This window comes from Scyliorhinus canicula, chromosome 20 (genome assembly GCF_902713615.1).
Source record: "Scyliorhinus canicula chromosome 20, sScyCan1.1, whole genome shotgun sequence".
Lineage (NCBI taxonomy): Eukaryota > Metazoa > Chordata > Chondrichthyes > Carcharhiniformes > Scyliorhinidae > Scyliorhinus > Scyliorhinus canicula.
Window position 1 is genome coordinate 80,651,320 of NC_052165.1, and position 19,149 is coordinate 80,670,468.

The window sequence follows — 19,149 nt, forward strand, 5'->3', positions numbered from 1 at the left end:
ATGGCTGCGTCTCTTATCCCTCTGGGATTTCGCACCCTTTGGGGCCGGTTGGCCGTCAAGCCCCGGAGCCTTGCCCGACTGCACGCCTTCCAGCCCATGGATTATTTCCTCAATCTCAATTGGGGCTCCCAGCCCTCCCACCAGATCATCATCTACCATTGGAAACCTCAACTGATCCAAAAACTGCCTCATCCCCTCTATTCCAGACGGGGGTTCCGACTCATATAATTTACTATACGAGTCCTTAAACACCTCACTCACCCCGCACTGAGTCCAGGACAGTATTCCCGCCTCTACTCTTTACTTTCCCTATCTCCTTGGCCGCCTCCATTTTCCTGAGCTGGTGCGCCAACATTCTGCTTGCCTTTTCCCTGTACTCATAAATTGCCCCCCTTGCCTTCCTCAACTGTTCCGCCGCTTTCCCTGTCGTCAACAGCCCGAACTCCACCTGTAACCTCCGCCGCTCCCTCAGTAGCCCCGTGTCCGGGGCCTCCAAGTATCTCCTGTCCACCTGGAGTATCTCCTCCACTAACCTATCCCTCTCAGACCGCTCCGCCTTTCTCTGTGGGCCCGGATCGAGATTATTTCCCCCCTGACCACTGCCTTCAAAGCTTCCCAGACCGTTTCTGCAGAGACCTCTCCGTATCATTGGTTTCCTAGTAGTTCTGGATGGACTTGTTAACCCGCCCAGAGACCGCCTCGTCCGCCAGCAACCCCACATCCAGTCTCCACAGCGGGCGTTGCCCTCTCTCCGCACTAACCCGTAGATCCACCCAATGTGGGGCATGATCCGGCACTGTGATGCCCGAGTACTCAGTATCCACCACCCCCTGTATTAACGCCCTGCTCAGAACAAAAAAGTCGATGTGAGAGTATACCTTGTGGACATGTGGAAAAAAGGAAAACTCCTTCGTCCTCGGCCTTGCAAACCTCCATGGGTCTACTCCCCCCCCCCCCCCTCCCCCCCCCGACCATCTGTACCATAAACCCCTTCCATTCCTTTGCCGCAGCCGGCCTCCTCCCTGTCCTGGATTTTGACCGGTCCAATTCCGGATCAATTACTGTGTTAAAATCTCCTCCCATAATCAGGTTATGTGCTCTAAGTCTGGGATCTTACCTCGCACCCATGTCATAAATTCCATGTCGTCCCAATTCGGAGCATATATGTACCAGAGCGTACCACCCACACTCTCTCCAACTTCCCACTCACCATTATGTACCTACCTCCCCTTGTCTGACATGATTCTTCCTGCCTCGATTGCCACTCGTTTATTGATCAAGATCGCTACCCCCCCTGGTCTTTGAGTCCAGCCCTGAGTGGAATACTTGACGAACAAACCCCTTTCTCAGTCTCGTCTGGTCTATAACCTTTGGTGTGTCTCTTGAAACAATGCCACATCCACCTTCAGCCCCCTCAAATGCACAAACACGTGAGTCCTCTTGACCGACCCATTCAACCGTCTGACATTGCATGTAATCAATCTGGTCAGGGAGCTCGTCCCTGCCGACTAGCCATTACCCATTCTAGGCCAGCCTCTGGTTCGCACCCTCCGCCTCCTCGCATTCGCGGTTCCCGACCTCCCATTTGTCCCCTAGTGACAGTTCCTACCCTGTCAGCAAAGCAGCTCTCTCCCATCTCCCTCCCCCCCCCCCCAGTATCAGCATTAGAAACCCAACCGCCCAAGTCAAGCTCCAGCTTAACACCTGCTCGCCCCCCAATGTGCTTCCATGAGTCAGCTGACCCATGCTGACTTGATAGCGCCCACCCATGGCACCAAGCAGTCTGTCTCCCCATTGTTCTCCCCTTCTCTCCCCCCCCCCCCCCCCCCCCCCCCCCCCCGGACAAACATATTAAAAGCATCACGTTCCCCAGTAAACAAACATCAGAAAAAACAGTGAAGAAACAGCCACTTTAGAAAAAAAAACATAAAAACAGAACCAGCCCCAAAGGCCACCCCCCCCCCCCCCCCCCCCCCCAGTCTCCCTGCAAGACAAAGTTTACTTTGGCCATCAAAATAGCCCTTTATTACACATAACACTGCTTATACTTATACAGCCAAGAAAAACAAATTGCCACCACAGTACTCTCCATGGCTTCAGTGTCTTTTAGTTTGCCTCCAGCCTTTTTTCTTTAATAAAAGTCCATACTTCGTCTGGTGTTTTGAAGTAGAAGTCCCGTTCCTCATGTGTGATCCACAGACGGGATGGGTACAACATCCCGAACTTCACCCCCTTCTTAAAGTGGGCTGCTTTTTCCCGATTAAACCCAGCTCACCTCCTGGCAAATCCGCGCCCAGGTCCTGATAAATGCTCAGCTCACAATTCCCCCACTTGCTGCTCCGTTCCTTCTTGGCCCACCGCAGAGCGTGTTCCTTGTCCAGGAATCGGTGAAGTATACCACCATTGCCCTCGGCGGCTCGTTCATTCGGGGCTTCCTCGCGAGGGCTCTGTGCGCTCTATCCACTTCCAGGGGCTGAGGAAATGCCTCAGCCCCCATCAACTTCTCCAGCATGTTCATCACATAAGCCCTCACATCCGATCCCTCACAGCCTTCAGGGAGGCCGACGATTCTCAGATTCTGCCTCCTGGACCTGTTCTCCAGGTCCTCCAACTTCTCCTGCATTCTTTTCTGCCAGTCGATCATCATCTCCACCTTGGTCTCCAGCACGGTTATGTATTCCTCGTGCTCGGACACCTTTTTTTCCACCTCCTGGATCGCTCTTCTGTGGGTCTCTGGATTCTGCACAACTTGATCAATCAAAGCCTTAATCGGGTCCAGCGTGTCCTTCTTCAGCTTGGCGAAGCAATCTTCGAAAAACTTCACCAGCTGCTGCGTCGATCACGGTGCCATCTCCCCGCGGCCTTTGCCCTCCGCCATGCTGTCCCGTGTTAACAGCTCTGCTCGTGTCTTCCTTATGGGACTTTGTCTTCTCACACAGCCACTTCTGGTCCAATTCTCCATACACTGGAGGGCGATTTCTCCTCACTGTCTCACTCTTCACCGATTTATCCCATAAAATCCGGAAATAAACGGGAGAAAAAGGTCCAAATGTCCGTCACAAGCGGGAGCTATCAAATGTGAGACCTCCTGCTCCATGGCCGCCACCGGAAGTCCATGAATTCAGATTTAAATATCTTATTAGCTAAAGTCTCCAATTTTTTTGCCTTTTGGTATTTGTAACGAGCAGTAATGACCTGGAAGTTTGCATATGTAACATGTACGTATGTGAGCTGCACATCCAACAGGACACACTAGTGTTCTGTCCATGGTGCTGAACATCCAGGTGAACTCTGCTCTTTCCGATAATCCATTCTTAATCAATGCTCTGGTAGAAGACAGAGGCATGGAAGACGAGATCTCCTGAGAGCATTTTACTGAACAATGAGCTTGAATGGTCTTTCTGGTCTCCAACTTTACTGAAGCTTGAATGCGGATTTGAGGTTGGAATATGAAAAAGTGGCACCTGGTAGCTGCGATTGCTGGGTTCTGTAGGAGCTGAATATTGCCTTGAACTGTCAAACACTAACAACTGAGCATGTGGAAATGCACCACTGTGTATCCATTTGTTCCCATGTTTTCCTAGTTCATAGATTCCTGCAACAAGGGAGTGAGTCTGTGGGTGAGCAGCTCTGAAGGATACTCAGTCTTACACTGTGCTGCAAAGAATGGCCACAAAGAACTGGTGAAGTACATCATTGAACACGGTGAGTTGTGAACGAGTCTTTATATATCACATGCCTTGTTTAAATTGTCTATTGGTGTAGCTGGAGCTGCCAATTGCTCCAGTTGGTAATGTCATCCCACACGTTTATATGCCCGAGAGTGAATGATATCAGATTTGAATGACAGCCCTATTCTGTACAGTGTGTCTATCTGACCTAATTTTATACTCCATCCTTGTCACATCATGTGAGAATGACGCAAGCAGAATCTGGGACATGGGAACAGCAGGAGACAGTTCAATCCCTTTAGTCTAATATTGTGTGAGCTCAAGTTTAATATATGACTCAACTCCATTTGTACCTTACTTTATTACAACTGAATGGCTTCACTCAGCCACATCGAGGTGCTTAAAAACTATGCACCATAATGAAGGCCTGCATGTCAGGTGTCTGTTAGAATACTTTGCTGGCAGTTTTGTGAATTCCAGCAGGAGCTACTGTCTTGTAGCCCACAGTGTGATCATTCCCACAGTGTTTGTCAATCAGACTGTTTGTTACATTCCCTGTCACCCCTTCTCCACACTGTCACTCACTGTCCACTCTGTCACTCACTGTCCACTCTGTCACTCAATGTCCACACTGTCACTCACTGACCACACTGTCCACACTGTCACCCCCTCTACACACTGTCACTCACTGTCCACTCTGTCACTCAATGTCCACACTGTCACTCACTAACCACACTGTCCACATTGTCACCCCCTCTACACACTGTCACTCACTGACCACACTGTCCACACTGTCACCCCCTCTACACACTGTCACTCACTGACCACACTGTCCACACTGTCACCCCCTCTACACACTGTCACTCACTGTCCACACTGTCACCCCCTCGCCACACTGTCACTCACTGTCCACTCTGTCACTCACTGTCCACTCTGTCACTCACTGTCCACACTGTCACTCACTGTGCACTCTGTCACTCACTGTCCACTCTGTCACTCAATGTCCACACTGTCACTCACTGACCACACTGTCCACACTGTCACCCCCTCTACACACTGTCACTCACTGTCCACTCTGTCACTCACTGTCCACACTGTCACTCACTGACCACACTGTCACTCACTGTCCACACTGTCACTCACTGTCCACTCTGTCACTCACTGTCCACTCTGTCACTCAATGTCCACACTGTCACTCACTGACCACACTGTCCACACTGTCACCCCCTCTACACACTGTCACTCACTGACCACACTATCCACACTGTCACCCCCTCTACACACTGTCACTCACTGTCCACACTGTCACCCCCTCTCCACACTGTCACTCACTGTCCACTCTGTCACTCACTGTCCACTCTGTCACTCACTGTCCACTCTGTCACTCACTGTCCACTCTGTCACTCACTGTCCACTCTGTCACTCACTGTCCACACTGTCACTCACTGTGCACTCTGTCACTCACTGTCCACTCTGTCACTCAATGTCCACACTGTCACTCACTGTGCACTCTGTCACTCAATGTCCACACTGTCACTCACTGACCACACTGTCCACACTGTCACCCCCTCTACACACTGTCACTCACTGTCCACACTGTCACACTGTCCACACTGTCACTCACTGTCCACACTGTCACTCACTGTCCACACTGTCACTCACTGTCCACACTGTCACTCACTGTCCACACCGTCACTCACTGTCCACACTGTCACACTGTCCACACTGTCCACACCGTCACTCACTGTCACTCACTGTCCACTCTGTCACTCACTGTCCACTCTGTCACTCACTGTCCACTCTGTCACTAACTGTCCACACTGTCACTCACTGTCCACTCTGTCACTCACTGTCCACTCTGTCACTCAATGTCCACACTGTCACTCACTGACCACACTGTCAACACTGTCACCCCCTCTACACACTGTCACTCACTGTCCACTCTGTCACTCACTGTCCACACTGTCACACTGTCCACACTGTCACTCACTGTCCACACTGTCACTCACTGTCCACACTGTCACTCACTGTCCACACCGTCACTCACTGTCCACACCGTCACTCACTGTCACTCACTGTCCACACTGTCAACATTGTCACTCACTGTCCACACTGTCCACACCGTCACTCACTGTCCACACTGTCACTCACTGTCCACACCGTCACTCACTGTCCACACTGTCACTCACTGTCCACACCGTCACTCACTGTCCACACCGTCACTCACTGTCCACACCGTCACCCACTGTCCACACTGCCCTCACTGTCCACACTGTCACTCACTGTCCCCACTGTCACTCACTGTCCACACTATCACTCACTGTCCACACTGTCACACTGTCCACACTATCACTCACTGTCCACACCGTCACTCACTGTCACTCACTGTCCACACTGTCAACATTGTCACTCACTGTCCACACTGTCACTCACTGTCCACACTGTCACTCACTGTCCACACCGTCACTCACTGTCCACACCGTCACTCACTGTCCACACCGTCACTCACTGTCCGCACCGTCACTCACTGTCCACACCGTCACTCACTGTCCACACCGTCACTCACTGTCCACACCGTCACCCACTGTCCACGCTGTCACTCACTGTCCACATTGTCACTCTGTCCACACTGTCACTCACTGTCCACACTGTCAACATTGTCACTCACTGTCCACACTGTCACTCACTGTCCACACTGTCACTCACTGTCCACACTGTCACTCACTGTCCACACTGTCACTCACTGTCCACACTGTCACTCACTGTCAACACCGTCACTCACTGTCCGCACCGTCACTCACTGTCCACACCGTCACTCACTGTCCACACCGTCACTCACTGTCCACACCGTCACTCACTGTCCACACCGTCACTCACTGTCCACACCGTCACTCACTGTCCGCACCGTCACTCACTGTCCACACCGTCACTCACTGTCCACACTGTCACTCACTGCCCACACCGGCGCTCACTGTCCACACTGTCACTCACTGTCCACACTGTCACTCACTGTCCACACTGTCACTCACTGTCCACACCGTCACTCACTGTCCGCACCGTCACTCACTGTCCACACCGTCACTCACTGTCCACACCGGCACTCACTGTCCACACCGTCACCCACTGTCCACGCTGTCACTCACTGTCCACATTGTCACTCTGTCCACACTGTCACTCACTGTCCACACCGTCACTCACTGTCCACACCGTCACTCACTGTCCACACCGTCACCCACTGTCCACGCTGTCACTCACTGTCCACATTGTCACTCTGTCCACACTGTCACTCACTGTCCACACTGTCACTCACTGTCCACACCGTCACTCACTGTCCACACCGTCACTCACTGTCCACACCGTCACTCACTGTCCACACTGTCACTCACTGTCCACACTGTCACTCACTGTCCACACCGTCACTCACTGTCCACACCGTCACTCACTGTCCACACTTTCAGTCGCTATCCACAGTTATTCCATGCACTTTTACCTATGAAATCATGGCAGAGATGGTCAATATTGGAACCCAAGATTTCCCTCACGACCCAAGACTGTCTTGTATTCTTCCAGATTGCCATGTATATATTAGTTTCTTGGTTTTGAGACTATTTTTTTATTTCAGGCTCTCCTGATTTATTGGATGTAGCAGAAATCAAAACGTGAGTATGAACATATTGCCGGCTGCTACATATTTATTCATAGTGGCTTTCTACATTGGAAAGAGATACGTGCAGAGATAGGCCTGTGGTTTGAATCTCGCCCTGGGACCTGCATCCTGCTGAACACGCCTCTATATTATTCCCTGCTTTATTTGCGATGATTTTAGATGACCTTGGGGCGTGCTGTATGTCCTGGAACAGGTGTTGACATTGTGTGATAGTGTAAAACAGCAGTGAGATTTTCCCTCTCTCCTGAGTTTTGCTGAAGACCCAATTTCCTATCGTCTATTTAATACGATTACGAGTAACGTTACCTCCAATTACCCTAATTTAGAACTTGTGGCATTAAGTTAGCAATCAGGCAGCGAAACTCCTAGTTGGAGAATATGCTCTATGAGGTAACTATGTGTAGATGAAGGTAGAGCAGTTGACGTTGTATACATGGATTTTAGTAAGGCGTTTGATAAGGTTCCCCTTGGTCGACTCATGAAGAAAGTGTGGGATAGAGGGAAATTTGTCCAATTGTACAAGTAACTGGCTATCACATAGAAGACAGAGGGTGGTGGTGGATGGAAACATTTCAGACTGGAGACCAGTTACCAGCGGTGTACCACAGGGATCAGTGCTGGGTCCTCTGCTATTGGTGATTTTTATCAATGACTTGGAGGAGGGGGCTGAAGGGTGGGTCAGTAAATTTGCTGATGACACCAAGATTGGTGGAGTAGTGGATGAGGTGGAGGCTGTTGTAGGCTGCAAAGAGACATTGATAGGATGCAGAGCTGGGCCGAAAAATGGCAGATGGAGTTTAACCCTGATAAGTGCGAGGTGATTCATTTTGGTAGAAAAAATTTGAATGCGGATTACCGGGTCAACGGCAGGGTTCTGAGGAATGTGGAGGAACAGAGAGATCTTGGGGTTCATGTCCACAGATCTCTGAAGGTTGCGACTCAAGTGTATAGAGCCGTGAAGAAAGCCTATAGTGTGTTAGCGTTTATTAACAGGGGGCTTGAGTTTAAGAGCCGCGGGGCTATGCTGCAACTGTACAGGACCCTGGTGAGACCACATTTGGAGTATTGTGTGCAGTTCTGGTCACCTCATTATAGGAAGGATGTGGAAGCGTTGGAAAGGGTGCAAAGGAGATTTACCAGGATGCTGCCTGGTTTGCAGGATAGGTCTTATAAGAAAAGGTTGAGGGAGCGAGGGCTTTTCTCTTTGGAGCGGAGGAGGATGAGAGGCGACTTAATTGAGGTGTATAAGATGATGAGGGGGATAGATAGAGTAGACATTCAGAGACTATTTCCTCGGGTGGATGTAGCTGTTACAAGGGGGCATAACTATAAGGTTCATGGTGGGAGATATAGGAGGGATATCCGAGGTAGGTTCTTTACTCAGGGAGTGGTTAGGGTGTGGAATGGACTGCCTGCTGTGATAATGGAGTCGGACACTTTAGGAACTTTCAAGCAGTTATTGGACAGGCACATGGAGCACACCAGAATGACAGGGAGCGGGATAGCTTGATCTTGGTTTCGGACAATGCTCGGCACAACATCGAGGGCCGAACGGCCTGTTCTGTGCTGTACTGTTCTATGTTTCTATGTTTATGTTATACTCGTGCAGTTGGGCATTGGATCTCTGTGCCCCAGAAGGTCATCATTTTGCTCCCCCTCTGTCATTAGTTTTCAGTATTTGTCAATTTACTTATTAATTTTTTTTTAACTTTCACATTTTTGGTTTATGTTCTGAAATATTTCAGCATTTGTTAGATGGCCTCCAAGTGTGTGAATAAATGTAGAGTTACACATGAGTTGGTCAGTATTTATAGGGAGGTTACAGGTTATCCCAATAAGTACGGTAGCACAGTGGGTAGCACTGTGGCTTCACAGCACCAGGGACCCAGGTTCGATTCCCCGTTGGGACGCTGTGCGGAATCTGCACGTTCTCCCCCTGTGTGCGTGGGTTTCCTCCGGGTGCTCCGGTTTCCTCCCACAGTCCAAAGACGTGCAGGTTAGGTGGATTGGCCATGATAAATTGCCCTTAGTGACCAAAAAGGTTAGGAGGGGTTACTGGGTTACGGGGATAGGGTGGAAGTGAGGGCTTAAGTGGGTCGGTGCAGACTCGATGGGCCGAATGGCCTCCTTCTGCACTGTATGTTCCATGTTCTAAGAGTGTCAGTGTCATAATATACACACAAGTATATAATGATGCACAGACAGACATTGATTGACACACAGGATGACCAATGAACACACAGAATACAGCAGCCAATCACCAGACAGGACACGGCCACTATAAAGCCAGAGGGCACCAGTTTTCTAAGTTCTAAGAGTGTCAGTATTTACAAGAGGATCCCTGGGGAGTTTGACAGTATTTATCGAGGTTCCCCAGGAAGTGTGTCACTATTTACTAAAGAGACCTGGAGAATTTTCAGGTAGTTAGCGAAATAAAAACAGAAAATACTGGACAATCTCAGCAGGTCTGGCAGCATCTGCAAAGAGAGGGGAGCTAACAAACAAAGAACAAAGAAAAGTACAGCATAGGAACAGGCCCTTCGGTCCTCCAAGCCTGCACCGACCATGCTGCCCATCTAAACTAAAATCTTCTACACTTCCGGGGTCCGTATCCCTCTATTCCCATCCTATTCATGTATTTGTCAAGTTGCCCCTTAAACGTCACTATCGTCCCTGCTTCCACCACCTCCTCCGGCAGCGAGTTCCAGGCACCCACTACCTTCTGTGTAAAAAACTTGCCTCGTATATCTCCTCTAAACCTTGCCCCTCACAGCTTAAACCTATGCCCCCTAGTAATTGACCCCTCTACCCTGGGAAAAAGCCTCTGACTATCCATTGTCTATGCCCCTCATAATTTTGTAGACCTCTATCAGGATGTTTCGAGTCTTGACTCTTTGTTGAAGTGGGGTTACCCTGGGAGTGTGTCAGTATTTACAAGGAGTCATTGAGAGTGCGTCAGTATTTGCTGCGGCTCCTTGGATGCATGTTGGCATTTACTGAGGGCCCCTTTGAAAGTGTCAGTTTTACAAAGGGTCTCTAGGTCGTTGGGTCATTGACAGTGTGTCAGTATTTACAGTAGGTCCCGGGAGCGTGTCATTATTTACATGGGGTCCCGGGAGTGTGTCAGTAATTACAGAGGGATCTGGGAGTGTGTCAGTATTTACAAGGGGTCCCTGGGTGTGTCAATATTTACAGGGGATCTCTGGGATTGTGTCACTATTTACAGGGGGTCCCTGGGAGTGTGTCACTACTTACAGGGGGTCCATGGGATTGTGTCACTATTTACAGGGGGTCCCTGGGAGTGTGTCACTATTAACAGGGGGTCCATGGGATTGTGTCACTACTTACAGTGGGTCCCTGGGAGTGTGTCAGTATTTATAGGGGATCCCGGGGAGTGTGTCAGTATTTATAGAGTGATCGGAGAGCGTGACAGTACTTACAGGGGGTCCCGGCGAATGTGACAATACTTACAGGGGGTCCCGGGGAGTGTCAGTACTCAGAGTGTTCCGGGGAGTGTGTCAGTATTTACAGGGGGTCCCGGGGAGTGTGTCAGTATTTACAGGGGGTCCCGGAGAGTGTGTCAGTATTTACAGGGGTTCCCGGGGAGTGTGTCAGTATTTACAGGGGGTCCCGGAGAGTGTGTCAGTATTTACAGGGGTTCCCGGGGAGTGTGTCAGTATTTACAGCTTGATCTTGGGAATGTGTCACTATTTACAGGGTGTCCCGGGGAGTGTGTCAGTATTTACAGGGGGTCCAGGGAGTGTCAGTACTTACAGTGTCCCGGGGAGTGTGTCAGTATTTACAGGGGGTCCCGGGGAGTGTGGCAGTATTTACAGGAGGTCCCGGGGAGTGTGTCAGTATTTACAGGGGGTTCCGGGGAGTGTCAGTACTTACAGTGTCCCGGGGAGTGTGTCAGTATTTACAGGGGGGCCCGGGGATTGTGTCAGTATATACAGGGGGTCCCGGGGATTGTGTCAGTATTTACAGCGGGACAGGGGGTCCCGGGGAGTGTGGCAGTATTTACAGGGGTTCCCGGGGAGTGTGGCAGTATTCACAGGGGGTCCCGGGGAGTGTGTCAGTATTTACAGGGGGTCCCGGGGAGTGTCAGTACTTACAGTGTCCCGGGGAGTGTGTCAGTATTTACAGGGGGTCCCGGGGAGTGTGTCAGTATTTACAGGGGGTCTCGGGGAGTGTGTCAGTATATACAGGGGGTCCCGGGGATTGTGTCAGTATTTACAGGGTGTCCCGGGTAGTGTGTCTGTATTTACAGGGGCCCCGGGGAGTGTGTCAGTATTTACAGCGGGACAGGGGGTCCAAGGGAGTGTGTCAGTATTTACAGGGGTCCCGGGGATTGTGTCAGTATTTACAGGGGGTCCGGGGGATTGTGTCAGTATTTACAGGGGGTCCCGGGGATTGTGTCAGTATTTACAGGGGGTCCCGGGGAGTGTGTCAGTATTTACAGGGGGTCCCGGGGATTGTGTCAGTATTTACAGGGTGTCCCGGGGAGTGTGTCAGTATTTACAGGGGTCCCGGGGATTGTGTCAGTATTTACAGGGGGTCCCGGGGATTGTGTCAGTATTTACAGGGGGTCCCGGGGAGTGTGTCAGTATTTACAGGGGGTCCCGGGGATTGTGTCAGTATTTACAGGGTGTCCCGGGGATTGTGTCAGTATTTACAGGGGGTCCCGGGGATTGTGTCAGTATTTACAGGGGGTCCCGGGGAGTGTGTCAGTATTTACAGGGGGTCCCGGGGATTGTGTCAGTATTTACAGGGTGTCCCGGGGAGTGTGTCAGTATTTACAGGGGTCCCGGGGATTGTGTCAGTATTTACAGGGGGTCCCGGGGATTGTGTCAGTATTTACAGGGGGTCCCGGGGAGTGTGTCAGTATTTACAGGGGGTCCCGGGGATTGTGTCAGTATTTACAGGGTGTCCCGGGGAGTGTGTCAGTATTTACAGGGGTCCCGGGGATTGTGTCAGTATTTACAGGGGGTCCCGGGGAGTGTGTCAGTATTTACAGGGGGTCCAAGGGAGTGTGTCAGTATTTACAGGGGTCCCGGGGATTGTGTCAGTATTTACAGGGGTCCCGGGGATTGTGTCAGTATTTACAGGGGTCCAAGGGAGTGTGTCAGTATTTACAGGGGGTCCAAGGGAGTGTGTCAGTATTTACAGGGGGTCCAAGGGAGTGTGTCAGTATTTACAGGGGGTCCAAGGGAGTGTGTCAGTATTTACAGGGGGTCCCGGCGTGTGTGTCAGTATTTACAGGGGTCCCGAAGAGTGTGTCATAACAACATAAGAACTAGGAGCAGGATAGGCCATCTGGCCCCTCGAGCCTGCTCCGCCATTCAATGAATTCATGGCTGATCTTTTGTGGATTCAGCTCCACTTTCCGGCCCGAACACCACAACCCTTAATTCCTTTATTCTTCAAAAAACTATCTATCTTTATCTTAAAAACATTTAATGAAGAAGCCTCAACTGCTTCACTGGGCAAGGAATTACATAAATTCACAACCCTTTGGGTGAAGAAGTTCCTCCTAAACTCGCGCGGGAGTGGCTCCCGCTCCGCCGGCCGGCGCGAACGGCCTTTGGTGCCCCACCAGCCAGGGCCAGCGGAAGTCGGCTGACGTCATACCGGCGCATGCGCTGGGGAGGGGGTCTCTTCCGCCTCCGCCGTGGTGAAGGCCATGGCGGGTCGGAAGAAAAAGAATGACCCCAGGGCGCAGGCCCGCCCGCTGTTCGGTGGGCCCCGATCGCAGGCCGGGCCACCGTGGAGTCACCCCCCGGGGTCAGATCGCCCTGCACCCCCCCCCCAGGACCCTGGAGCCCGCCCGCACTGCCAATCCCACCGGTATCAGAGGTGGTTTAAACCACACCAGCGGGAAAGGCCTGTCAGCGGCGGGACTTCGGCCCATCTAGTTACTGATTGCCAACCAGAGAAACACCCATTAATCCCCACTCTTTGCTTTGTATTAATTAGCCAATCCTCTATCCATGCTACTACTTTACCCTTAATGCCATGCATCTTTATCTTTTGCAGCAAGCTTTTGTGTGGCACCTTGTCAAAGGCTTTCTGGAAATCCAGATATACCACACCCATTGGCTCCCAGTTATCTACCACTCTGGTAATGTCCTCAAAAAATTCCACTAAATTAGTTAGGCACGACCTGCCCTTTATGAACCCATGCTGTGTCTGCCCAATGGGACAATTTCCATCCAGATGCCTTGCTATTTCTTCCTTGATGATAGATTCCAGCATCTTCCCCACTACCGAAGTTAAGCTCACTGGCCTATAATTACCCGCTTTCTGCCTACCTCCTTTTTTAAACAGTGGTGTCACGTTTGCTAATTTCCAATAGCCGGGACCACCCCAGAGTCTAGTGAATTTTGATAAATTATCACTAGTGCATTTGCAATTTCCCTAGCCATCTCTTTTAGGATGCATTCCATCAGGGCCAGAAGACTTGTCTACCTTTAGCCCCATTAGCTTGCCCATCACTCCCTCCTTAGTGATAACAATCATCTCAAGGTCCTCACCTGTCATAGCCTCATTTCTATCAGTCACTGGTATGTTATTTGCGTCTTCCACTGTGAAGACCGACCCAAAAAACCTGTTCAGTTCCTCAGCCATTTCCTCATCTCCCATTATTAAAACTCCCTTCTCATCCTCTAAAGGACCAATATTTACCTTAGCCACTCTTTTTTGTTTTATATATTTGTAAAAGTTTTGACTGTCTGTTTTTATATTCTGAGCAAGTTTACTCTCATACTCTTACTCTTCTTTATAGCTTTTTTAGTAGCTTTCTGTTGCCCCCTAAAGATTTCCCAGTCCTCTAGTCTCCCAGCAATCTTTGCCACTTTATATGCTTTTTCCTTCAATTTGATACTCTCCCTTATTTCCTTAGATATCCCCGGTCGATTTTCCCTCTTTCTACCGTCCTTCCTTTTTGTTGATATAAACCTTTGCTGAGCACTGTGAAAAAACGCTTGGAAGGTTCTCCACTGTTCCTCAACTGTTTCACCATAAAGTCTTTGCTCCCAGTCTACCTTAGCTAGTTCTTCTCTCATCCTATTGGAATCTCCTTTGTTTAAACACAAAGCACTAGTATTTGATTTTACCTTCTCACCCTCCATCTGTATTTTAAATTCCACCATTTTGTGATCACTCCTTCCGAGAGGATCCCTAACTATGAGATCATGAATCAATCCTGTCTCATTACACAGGACAAGATCTAGGACCGCTTGTTCCCTCATAGGTTCCATTACATACTGTTCTAGGAAACTATCGTGGATATCTTCTATAAACTCCTCCTCAAGGTTGCCTTGACCGACCTGGTTAAACCAATTGACATGTAGATTAAAATCCCCCATGATAACTGCTGTACCATTTCTACATGCAAAAGTTATTTCTTTGTTTATTGTATGCCCCACCATAACGTTACTATTTGGTGGCCTATAGACTACTCCTATCAGTGACTTTTTCGCCTTACTATTCCTGATCTCCACCCAAATGGATTCGACCTTATCCTCCATAGCACCGATATCATCCCTAACTATTGCCCGGATGTCATCCTTAAATAACAGAGCTGTACCACCTCCCTTACCATCCACTCTGTCCTTCCGAATAGTTTGATACCCTTGGATATTTAACTGCCAGTTGTGACCATCCTTTAACCATGTTTCAGTAATGGCCACTAAATCATAGTCATTCACGATGATTTGTGCCATCAACTCATTTACCTTATTCCGAATACTACGAGAATTCAGGTAAAGTACACTTATGTTGGCTTTTATACCCATTTTGAATCTTAACACCTCGATCAGTAACCTCTACGACAGGGGTGGGCAAACTTTTCCGTGCAAGGGCCGCATTCAGAAATTCACAATTCACAAAGGGCCGCATAGTATATTAAGTAAAATAATTACTTCACCCGGTTATGATTCTGGGCGCCTCATATAGAACATAGAACAGTACAGCACAGAACAGGCCCTTCGGCCCTCGACGTTGTGTCAAGCAATGATCACCCTACTCAAGTCAACGTATCCACCCTATACCAGTAAGTAACCCAACAGCCCCCCCACCCATTAACCTTTAAAAAAAAATTTAAAAAAAAAAAAAAAAAAATTTTTTTTTTAATTTTTTTTTTTTTTTAATGACTTGGTGGGCCGCAGAAATACCTTTGGCGGGCCGCATGCGGCTTTAAGAGGAAATATAACTTCGTAGAGCAGGGGTGGGCAAACTACCCCTGCTCTACGAAGTTATATTTCCTCTTAACTGTTCTCCTAATTTTCCTTGTCGTTGAACATATATCTTCATGTAACAACCTGCCGTGTTGCTTTGCATTTATATTTTTACTTCTCATTTTATTCCTTTTAGTATTACTGGGCCTATTCACTGAGCTCCCGTCAGTCACTGTACCTTGCACTGTCGTCCTTTTTGATTTTTGACTATGGCTTCTCTGCCTTCCACTTTCCCCCTCATGGCCTTTTGTTTCTATCCCTGTTTTACTATCTTCCGACTTCCTGCATTGTTTCCCATCCCCCTGCCACATTAGTTTAAACCCTCCCCAACAGCTCTAGCAAACACCCCCCCCCCCCCCCCCCCACCCAGGACATCGGTTCCAGTCTTGCCCAGGTGCAGACCGTCCAGTTTGTACTGGTCCCACCTCCCCCAGAACCGGTTCCAGTGCCCCAGGAATTTGGATCCCTCCCTCCTGCACCATCTCTCGAGCCACGCATTCATCCTATCTAGCCTGACATTCCTACTCTGACTAGCTCGTGGCACAGGTATCAATCCTGAGATTACTACCTTTGAGGTCCTACTTTTTAGTTTAACTAACTCCCTGAATTCAGCTTTTAGGACCTTGTCCTGTTTTTTTACCTATATCAACACCCTCCACCCCCAGAATGTCCTGCAGCCGCTCCTAGACATCCTTGACCCTTGCACCAGGGAGGCAACATACCATCCTGGAGTCTCAATTGCATCCGCAGAACCACCTGCCTATTCCCCTTACGATTGAGTCCCCTATCACTATAGCCCTGCCATTTTTCTTCCTGCCCTGCTGCGCAGCAGAGCCAGCCACGGTGCCATGAACCTGGCTGCTGCTGCCTTCCCCTGGTGAGCCATCTCCCTCAACAGTATCCAAAGCGGTATATCTGTTTTGCAGGGAGATGACCGCAGGGGACACCTGCACTGCCTTCTTAATCTTGCTCTGTCTTTTGGCCACCCATTTTCTATCTCCCTCAGTAACTTTCACCTGCGGTGTGACCAACTCGCTAAACGTGCTAACCACGACCTCCTCAGCATCGTGGATGCTCCAAAGTGAGTCCTTCCGCAGCTCCAGAGCCGTGAAGCGGTCTAACTAGAGCTGCAACTGAACACACTTCTTGCACGTGACAGAGTCAAGGACAGTGGACGTGTCCCTGAGCTCCCACATCGCACACGAGGAGCATGACATGGGTCTGGGATCTCCTGCCATGTCTTAAACCTTCGGTTAACTGATACAACTACAGTTCCAAAAGAAAAATGAAGAAAAACTAAATAAATATACCAATGAAAAGAAAAGAAAAAGAAAAAAGAAAAACTACTTACCAGTCACTTACCAGGGATAAGAAGCACCTCCTCCACCCCCCCCCCCCCCCCCCCCCCACCCCCCCTCCCCCAAGCTTTGAATTCCCACCTACCTTCAAATTCCCAAACTCACTCTTCGCTGTGTCTCACTCTGGCTGTGTCTTCTCTGGCTGACTGGGAGAACTCACTGGGAGTGAGTTAAAGTTGCTTTTAAAATTGGCCTGAGTTAACCCCCCCCCCCCAACCTCACGTCCCCTCCCCCGACACACCACACCCAATACAGTAGCACACATCACACCCCATTGGACTGAGTGGAGACTCTAATCTCTCTTTTACATGACACTTGATTTTATTCATTAGGTACTCCTGGAGCACCAATTGACACGCTGACTTCTTGTAAAACTCATTACTCACACGGACCGAGGCTCATGTCTTTCTTTTTCCTCGGGATAATCCCTGACTATCACACCTGTTTAGCCCCCCCCCCTCCCTTTTTGTTACCGTCCTCCTTCCACAAGGTGGTTTAAATTTCCTTTCCCTATTCCCAGACTTCGTTGGGCCCCAGCTCCTTGCGTAGCTACTCCCAGAGTAAGAAACACCTTACTCCTACACTTCGCCAATAAACAAGAGGGGCTACCGGTTGGGAGGTCTGCGGTTCTGTTCCGCGGCAGGCTGCGCGCAGTAAGTAGGCAGTCACTGAACCAAACACTTATCAAACTCTTACTGACTGTCTGCCTCAAATTAGGGGCTGGTTTAGCACACTGGGCTAAATCTCTGGTTTTAAAGCAGACCAAGCAGGCCAGCAGCACGGTTCGATTCCCGTACCAGCCTCCCCGGACAGGCGTCGGAATGTGGCGACTAGGGGCTTTTCACAGTAACTTCATTGAAGCCTACTCGTGACAATAAACGATTTTCATTTCATTTTTCATTACTTATGTCTGAACCAGTTAATAGTCAATGATGGAGTCTGGTGGCCTCTTTTTTATTGTTCTTCCTGTTGCAAAGTTGATCTCCGCTGTTTTGACGTTAGATACGTGTACATGGCATGATCTCCCTCACCTTGAAGAGTACAAAATTCAGCCCCTTCTGAGCCACAGATTGATTGCCACAATATGAAAAGGAGACTGAACTCAAACTTTAATTAATGGAAGGGATCTTATTCTTTCAATAGGGGCGAGACAGCATTGCACAAAGCAGCATTTCACCGGTATCGCACAATCTGTCGTTTTCTCATCGATGCTGGGGCCTCACTGATGCAGACAGATTTTGAGGTAAGCAACTGCTCTGCAGTTGGATGAATTATTATGAAAAGTGGTCAATAAACCAATAAACATCCCCTTCCTCATAAATCACAAGCCTGCCTCTGACCACACTCCTCAATTTACGTCCACACCAAAACACACACAGGACAGGATTCTCCGTCAACGGGATCCTCCGCTTCGCCGGCAGCACACTCACGGATATCCCAACAACGTGGGGGGCGGGTGGCCACAATGGGAAACCTCATTGGCCAGCTGCTGGGGTGGAGGGTCCCGTTTCCGGTGGGGGAGCATGTGCCAGAAACGGGTCTGCGGGAACGGGAACCCTGTTTTTCTTAATCCTATTTATATCGTCCAGTTCACCAGCCTCCCTTCTTGGGTTTAACCTTTAACCGATATCCCCACAGCCTAGTTTACAATCGATTTTTCCAGACCCTGCCAGTGTTGTAACATTTTCAACTCAAAACTCTCAGAATCTCCTTTAAAATACCCAATTCCTTCAGCTTTTCCTTACACTCACCGGAATTGCCTACCTACGGAAGGCCACATCACCATCCTAAAGAGTCTGGCAGTTCTTGAGGAAGATATGGGAGAGTATCTGTTAGAAAAGCTGAACCTGGACAAGAGTGGGCAAGACCCCTGATTCTGCTGGGAATGATTTTACTGAAACCAGGCTGATTGTTTTGAAGATTTCAGGGGCCAAATCTTCCAGCCTCCGGATGGTTGGAGACCAGACATCCGACTGGAAATATGCATCCGGATCTTGTTGAAGTCCTGACCTACGGACCTATGTGGGAATGCCCTGGGAGGTTTCAACTTCCTCAAATGTCCCAAATTCTGAGTTAGAGTCAGAGACTTGGGACAGTGCTGTGGGGCCTGCCCGAATTGTTACCAGGAAATATTATACAGATTAAAACCATGTCTAACAGTGCGTATCTCCACAACTGATCCCCACCCCCATCACACCGCTGAGCCCCCACAACTA

The 19,149-nt window shown here is 49.5% G+C and overlaps 1 protein-coding gene across 1 annotated transcript in view; it reads left to right on the forward strand.

Annotated features, from left to right (window-relative positions):
- dgki (diacylglycerol kinase, iota) overlaps positions 1-19,149 on the forward strand; it is a 228,343-nt gene that overhangs the window by 206,643 nt on the left and 2,551 nt on the right. Inside the window, exons 30-32 of the mRNA XM_038781036.1 lie at positions 3,585-3,705; positions 7,294-7,330; positions 18,077-18,176. Coding sequence (XP_038636964.1) covers positions 3,585-3,705; positions 7,294-7,330; positions 18,077-18,176 — 258 coding nt within the window. The remainder of the gene's footprint in view (positions 1-3,584; positions 3,706-7,293; positions 7,331-18,076; positions 18,177-19,149) is intronic.